This window comes from Brachyhypopomus gauderio, chromosome 11, assembly GCF_052324685.1.
Source record: "Brachyhypopomus gauderio isolate BG-103 chromosome 11, BGAUD_0.2, whole genome shotgun sequence".
In the NCBI taxonomy this organism is placed as follows: Eukaryota; Metazoa; Chordata; class Actinopteri; order Gymnotiformes; family Hypopomidae; genus Brachyhypopomus; species Brachyhypopomus gauderio.
The window spans coordinates 6,507,592-6,515,374 of NC_135221.1; the positions used below are offsets into that span (position 1 = coordinate 6,507,592).

Below are 7,783 nucleotides of genomic sequence, written 5' to 3' on the forward strand. Positions count from 1 at the left end.
GTCCTACTGAGGCAGCGTTCAAGAGCCCGGCTGCACGTACGTGGGTCAGATACAAACTGAACAGAACCGGTCAAGTCTTTGTAATGTTGTTGCTCTAGCAAAAGCAATTTTCCTGTTATGTCTGTGCAAAAGTGGTAATCATATTCTAAAAGGAGTCAGAGATAAGGGATCATTTTTGCTTTTATTTTTTTTTTAATAATAAAACTCTTCAAATATTATTTTCCTCAAATAAATATGTAAGACTTCGTAGAGGAAGCATTGTGCCTTTAAAACATATGAAATGAGAGAAAAGAGCAAATCTCCAGCCTTCTAACGAGACCCGGATTGTGTGGTTACATTATCACGTCGTTACATACGAGGCGATGTGACTGCTGCGAACCAGAGAAGCTCGCGCTAACATTGCCCGCGTCACTGCGCCTAATATGGCAGCGTGATACTCGTTAGTAGGATCGACCTTCACCCTCGGACCCAGACAGCATGTTAAATCCCGTTTTCAACACCTCAAAGCTTACCAAATTTGTATCAGTGAAGTCAGCCCCATGCACTCGCATGCTCGGTGCGATTACAGAAGATGTCGTATCTACATAGTGAAATTGCCGCCGTTGGCACGTAAACCTACAATATTGCACACGATACTGACATGTTAGCGCTGCAGTCTGAGCAAAAATAAAACCGAAAACGACGAGCTGCGGTGTGACTATGTCGACAGAACTAGTTGAACAACTGATATAAGCAAGATCGACGAAACCCCACGAGAGGGAATATTAGCACCATACAAAAACACACAGGCTACCGCCTCGGCCGGACAGCCGAGAGCATAACGCGGTGCAGGAGCCACAGACGTCCACTTTCTAAACGACGTCCGTATTTATGCGTGACTTTTTCTTTCTTTTTTTACGGGGAACAGACCGCCAGCCTCCGGGCGACTGTATCCATGTTAAGAGAAACGCTGTTTGACTAAGCCATCAAAACCACCCATCTGAGCCTCTTTTGAGTTTTGGCTTGTTGAAAAGTCCTTTAGAAGCACCACAAGTGCCACAGCAACAACACCGTCGTGACCCAAACAGAAAGAAGGACGAAGAGCCGTCGAAAGCGTCTGACACGTAAAGCGTGTAAACGTGTGGAGAGTATAAGGCACCTGGTTCTTTTAGACGACGTGGAGGATGCTCGCGCGCAGCTTCACATGCACGCGCACCGCTTTTAACGCAGCGCGCTCTCGCACTAGTGGACAGATCTTCAACACCCCCCACCCCCTCCCAGAAAAGAAAAGACAAATCCCACAAAAACGTGGGTGTTTTTTTTATATAAGAATCTAAATACATCTGATTCACAAAATCATAATTTGTATTTCTAAGTTAGCACTTGAAAGAAACGTGCCCAAACGGCAGCGGGCACACAGCAAATTGCCCCAGGGCTGAAATAGCGCACGCAGTGTTCATTACTCTCCTGGGTGCGTTAATTCAGCAACGGGGATTTTGCTGTGCGTGGTGCAATAGGGTTGATAATATTTAATAGAAATAAACCGTAAACCTTTACCGATCGTAATAGCAATGCCTCTCAGACTTTGCTGCGTTGTTGCTCTCCTTACTAAATCTGGAATAAAGCAAACGTTTTATGACGAGCTAATAAAATCTCTCTCATCTGCTGTTTATACGTTTCAAAAGGCAAACGAGCAAGATTACACGTTTAATTTCCTCACGTGCCTTAAATCGGTCAGGCTGAGGGTTGACGTCCGTTCATCAGATCAGCTGTGCGCAGTGTTCTGGTGGAGTGCATGTCAATACAAACTGCACTTTCTGCTAAACGTACCATCAAATATAGATTTCGTATACTTAAATTATCATTTTCGTTCAAATACAGTAGCTTTGTGCTGGAAGTCAAATATTAGCACTCCTTTTTTCCAAATAGATGTCCACTTTAGCATTTTTCTTTCCTCAATTTGCACTTTGGAATAGTATTGTAATAGCTTGGACGTGTACAGAACGCATGGGAAATAGGGAAAGACACACTCTGATCTATGACATTTTGACCATCTTGGACACAGTTCATGTATAGCAGCGGCTTACTGTTATATGGTAAGTGGGTAATATCCGGCGATGGGTGAAGAGATGCGGCTGTAAGTTTGTGAGGATTGAGTGTAGGACGATCCCTTGCGATTCTAACTCACGCCTTTCTTTTACAGTAACGTTTGATTATACGGTCATTCGTTATTTCGTCATTTTTTTGTTTAAACATGTCTGATCTTGAGGATAAGCGTCCCGTCCGTTAACCCTCGTCCCCGTCGTCCCCGTGCAGGCCCTCCGGTAAGAGCTCGCGCGCCCTCCTCTCTCTGCTCCTCTCTTGGATCTTCTTCATCTCGTCCGCGTATTTACAGAAGGTGGCGCCGAATTTGGGCCACACTTTGCAGGGCACCGTGATGGAGTTGCGGTACGTGGGTTTCACCTCGCTCACCCGCATGAAAACCCCGTACTTGTTGGAGCCCACGTCGAAGAAGAAGCGCTTGTTGTCCACGGTCAGAGAGGTTCCCTCGGGCAGCTCCGCCGGGTCCTCGTCCACCCCGTAGTCGTCGATCAGCTTCGCCAGCGCGTCTCGGAACTCGATGAGTCCCTGAGCTGGAAGTGCGATGGTCTGGCCTTGCGCCGTTCCCAATCCGGGGCCCCGATTCACGGTCTGCCGGATCCTCAGAAACCGCCCCCTTTGGTTCTCCTTCAGATCCATATAGTACTTCCGATTCTCCCGAACCAGAAACTCACTTTTCAGCGCCCTCCGGGGCTCGTCCTGGATCACGTCCGGGTTGCTCGGGCCCAGCTGCGCGTAGTGCTCGATGAAGTCGCCCAAGTAGTCTCGGAACTCCACGGCTACCGACATGGACAGAGTCAGGCGACTCTTATTCCCCCCGGCCCCGACCTCGGCTATCTTCAGAAAGCGGCCTTTGGCGTTCTGCTTCACGTCCAGATAGAAGCGCTTGTTCTGTATGTCCACGCGCTTGGACGCGAGCTCCTCCGTGTCGTGCTGGAGCCGCGAGGCGACGCCCATCGCGCCCGCGTGCATTTGGCCGCCGCCGGGGCCTGTGGCGAACCCTCCGTGCTCACTACCACTGTCTCTGTCCGCCATGATGCAGCCTCCCCGCTTACCTTCTCTCCGTCTCCCTCGGCTTGCCGTTACCCCGACAGCCAGTCAGACGCTGCTCAACTCTCGCGATATCTGTAGACGACGCGCTAAAACGTAAGGTACCGTATTGCCGAGGCCCACTGTAGTCCGAAAGAGATGTTTGAGGGTGTGGATGTTGTTGGGTAACGTCAGTCTAGCGCTAAAAATGCGCACCACTGTGCAAAGCGACAGTGGTGTGTCCCGTGTGTGCGTTCATGCGCATGTGTGAATGTATAAAAAATTGTTATGGCTACTTACAGAAGTGATGTATGTATATAATGTCTTGTCTTCACGTTTGGTATTTTTTGTTAACCCTCCCCTCCCGATTGTCTTTGCACTGCTGTCTATCGTTGTCTGCACTGGAGTTGTAGCCCGTGAGCGTTATGTTATACTGTAAAACTCTGCATTGTAATGACAATAAAGTTTAATTGAATTGAATTGAATTAAACAGAAAATGCATACGGGAGATGGACAAGTAATTGCTCTTGATAAAATACAGTTGCTGCATTCTTTCACACATAGTACGTTACCATATCCCACAGGCTTTCTAAAGTTGTAAAAAATATAAATATAAAATCCTCTTTACGGGGTTACGCCCATACATAAAGAATATTCTGAACTGACCTCGGGTAAGGTTGCAATTTCAGAATCCAGTTCGACCCTGATGGTTATTTTCTGTCATTGTTGGCTGAAATCCCTGGCGCAGTCCAGTAGGTTTATGGGTTTAATGGCGTGTGGCTACATGGGTGTCAACAATTAATGCATTGAGTCATAAAGAATATAGAAGCATATATATATACACAAACACATACTCTATATATGCATATCGCTTTTCAGGACCACGGACAGCGACAGATATGGGCCCCCAGTGATGGAATCGTGGTTTTGACAGGCAAGTAATGAATGCATAAATTACTGGCTAATACAGGTCATATTTAAGTATTTCCAAAAGACACAAAATATAAACATTAGAACAAATCAGTGGTTATGCCAAATTTAAGAATAAGATATCACTGTGATGCCAGTTTATGCAAAACAAAGACAGTTAATTTCACACTTTATCTTTATCTAAATGCTCATGTAAGTACAGACGTGAAAGTTAATCATCTTATTATATCGATGCATTTGGATTCATGTAGTCAGATTCCAGAAAGTGTTTCTTCACAAAACTGCGCTACGTACACGCCTTCTTCTGCCTGCAGATGTCGCCTGATAGCAGTGTATGACCGTCGCCCAGCAACACATCCTCGGTCTCGCGTCGCATTTATTGATACAACCAAATGATGCAACACTATCTGTCACTTTAAATTCTCATTGTAGTTGTTTATATGTCCTTTGCAAGTCCCCCCAATCAAGTGCTATTGTAACATTTCTTTTTCAGTAAGCTGTTTTTGTCATAACGCTGCAATGACTGGTCTCCTCCCTTTATTATAGACAGTGCCCTCTCCCAGCCAAATGCCCGCAGGACCTGTTGCCGTGGTAAATATGGCTGATAGGATGGTCGCTTGTTTGCTCTTCTGTCGCTCTGACGCCTGGCTCGTCGCTTTTTGGGGCAAAATGGTGAATGTGACCTGAATGCGACAGCTAACTTAATAAAAACCGATAACGTTAAACTGATTTCTGATCGCCTGGGCATTGGTGCCAATTGGAGCTACTTTCGCAGCGTTAGTCATCGCTCCCGAGGCTGCGGTGTGCGGTGGCCGCAGCCCGTTTCTGTCTTCGTCGGTGCGCGCGGACGCGCTGATGTAGACGAACCGTGCGCGCGTGTCGTGTGATGTCGTGTTATAGCTCGTGTTATAAGCTGACGTTGTCTGGGATTCGAGGAATGACTCGCTGACCCACAGTCGTCGCATGTGGGTCGACGGTCGCGCCGTTGTTCCCATCATTAGTCGATTTGCGCAAGGAGCTCCAGCAGACGGCCCAGCCCAGGACGGTTCCGCTGGTGTGCGCAGGGGCTCGGGCTGCAAGCGGAGGAAACCGAACCGCTTCTGCGCGTGTTGTGTACCGTCGCGCTTTGAGAAGCAACCCGAGCGTAAAATCTACCGGCAGACCATAAAATCTGATCTGTAGAAAGGCCGTTTTTAACGCATCCGGTTTTTTTGAGCGTGCAGAATCGAATTCGTTTCTACAAAGCCCACGTTTTTTTCCCAATAAGGCAGTAATGCCCACCGGGGCGATGACATTCGTTGGACACAGACCGACTAGCGGCAGAATTTTCTTTCGCGTTTTGCAGAATCCGTGATCTCGCAGGAAGCGTAATTTATGAATGCACTTCGGCGTTTGGGGATCGTGTTGAAGGAGAATGCAGCAACGAGATTGTTCAGCCCAGCGCCGCTGACTGGGTCCGTTTCCGGTTCCTAAGTGGTCGGTGTTTCCCCATCACGAACTGCATGGGGAAAGCGACGCACACAGATGGCATGGACACTTGCGCAAGGTCTGCCGCTCTGCCCTGCTACTGGAGCCCGTTCACAGCCCCCCATCACAGTAACCCAACCCGCGCCAGCCCCGAGAGCGCTGCACACCCGCCGCCCGCCGCCCCTAAGCCACAGTAGACGGCATGAGGAGGCTTGATCCGGTGCATTTCTCCATGCTGGTCATCGGGGTCTCCTTCGCCTGCTACGCCCCGAGTTTGGATTCCCTGCAGGAACAGGCTTACCGATCGGCCGTGGTGATCGAAGGCGAGGTGCGCTCCCTGCCCGAGAACGTCTCCGCGGAGGCGTACAGTGTGAATGTCAAAGTTCTGGACGTGTGGCCGTCGAACAGCGGCGGGCTGGAGCGCGAGCAGCTCGTCACCGTCGGGGAATTCGGTTCCGAGGCTCCGTGTGTTGCGGTGGAAAAGGACCACAGATATTTATTTTTCATGGACCCAACAGAGGAGCCCTTGGTATTCAAAGCGTCGTTCGCTCCTTTGGAAACCATTGAGAAGAATTTGAAAAAAGACGTGGAGAGTATATTGTGTGAAGACTGCGGTAAGTTTATTCTTTATTGCTCGGTGTGTTGGAGCGCGCGCTATTGCTGTGGCGATACAAGGTGCATTCGTGTGTGTGTGATCGTGATTTGTGGTAGATTTCTGCTGACATGCTTTCACTGATACGTTTTACTTGAGAGGTGAATGAAAAGAAAACTACCGTCAAAACTACCGTCTCAGTGTTATTGTTTCAATTATCCGTTAAAACAGAAATACACACACACACACACACACACACACACACACACACACACACACACACACACACACACACACACAGAGCACATAAGGTAGCCCTGCATTACATTACCAGTTATCTGGAGCTCCCGGGTCACGAGTTTTGATAGGTTGGTAAGGCTGCAAGTGTACATAACTAGATCATTTTATCCCACTAGTTAATTCATTTAAAATGTGATTTGAAATGATGCAGTATGATATAGTGTTTAATCATGCTGTCATCTAAACCTTTAACGGGCACTGCAGGCCTGTATGTGAAGTGAAATATTTGACATGTGGCTTCCATTTAATTTGATCATAACCTTTGGTTCTGTACTTCACAAAATGCACCAAATGCATCAACATTTAGGCTCTTTTTGGACATGTAGTACAAAACCTCTTGGTGGAGATTTAGCAGTATGTCCAGGTGATTGCAGCTTTAAAAGATCGACTTAAAATAAATCTGTTGAACTGCAGATAGAAGCTACATGAAACTGTTGGAGTGGCTTTTTGCATTTTCTCTGCTGCTTTTTAGCTCTCCAGAACAAATTCGGAGGAGACTAAACCAGAGCCAAATTATGAATTAGAGACATGCACTAATTCAGCCACAACTTTGCACAAGCACCGAGCGGTCTAGAGTTCTAGAAGCATTGCTGATTTAAAGTGACTGTGGGTCCCATTACAACTCAAAGAAGCCATTACTTACCGTGATGTTATGCTGTATATTTGAACTTTTATTCCTGTTTTTCCCTAGTCATCCTAAACTTCCACTTCAGTGAAGGGTTCTTTTAGGTTTTAAACCAGGCAAGAGATGTGAGCATGCAGGTTCTTGGTGCTGAAATGGAGGCATGGATCCTGTTGAGTTAATCATACTAACATCATACTATTATACTACAGACCTACTGGACTAACATCATCTTAACTGTTGGAGATTGTGTTGATAGAGATGCTTTTTTCCATTATATTGGTCTTTGAGCCACTGTGGTTTTAGAGAACTGATTTATCTTGTTAGCCAGCTGACCAGTGTGAGCTGCTTTAAGACCAGTGATAGAAGAAAGCAGAAAGAGAGCAGAACTGATCAAACAGCAGGGAAACCTATGGACACGAACAGATTACAAACAGTCTTTCTATGTGTGAATGCTGTTGAAGTGGGTGAGGTGTTTTAGCCCAAAATGTATATGGTTTTATAGTGAATTTCATTTGTCATATATTTAGGTATATAACATCAAAAGCACTGCGTAGAGGTAAAGAGGGAGGGGGTGAGAGAGAGTTAGAGAGAGAGAGAGAGAGAGAGAGAGGCTGGGTGAGTTTGTGAGATCTGGGGCTTGTATGAATTATGCAGTTTGCTGAACAGAGAACAGAGTTTAAGAGTATTGCCATTCTTTCTTTTCTTGTCGCTGACTTAAACACTGACTCGTGATTTCTGTTTGAAGCTTGGCAATTCTGACC

General features: G+C 46.8%; 2 protein-coding genes across 3 annotated transcripts in view; one reads left to right on the forward strand and one right to left on the reverse strand.

Annotated features, from left to right (window-relative positions):
* Positions 1–2,054: 2,054 nt before the first annotated feature.
* Positions 2,055–3,298, reverse strand: purab (purine-rich element binding protein Ab). The gene has a single exon (XM_077021340.1). It carries the CDS (start codon positions 3,112–3,114, stop codon positions 2,266–2,268), a length of 849 nt encoding a protein of 282 aa, XP_076877455.1. The 5' UTR covers positions 3,115–3,298; the 3' UTR covers positions 2,055–2,265.
* Positions 3,299–4,581: 1,283 nt separating this feature from the next.
* The window catches only part of nrg2b (neuregulin 2b), a 36,731-nt gene continuing 33,529 nt past the window's right edge, over positions 4,582–7,783 (forward strand). For both annotated transcript variants that reach the window (XM_077021337.1, XM_077021338.1), the window contains exon 1: positions 4,582–6,119. In XM_077021337.1, coding sequence (XP_076877452.1) covers positions 5,708–6,119 — 412 coding nt within the window. In that variant the 5' untranslated portion in view covers positions 4,582–5,707. The remainder of the gene's footprint in view (positions 6,120–7,783) is intronic.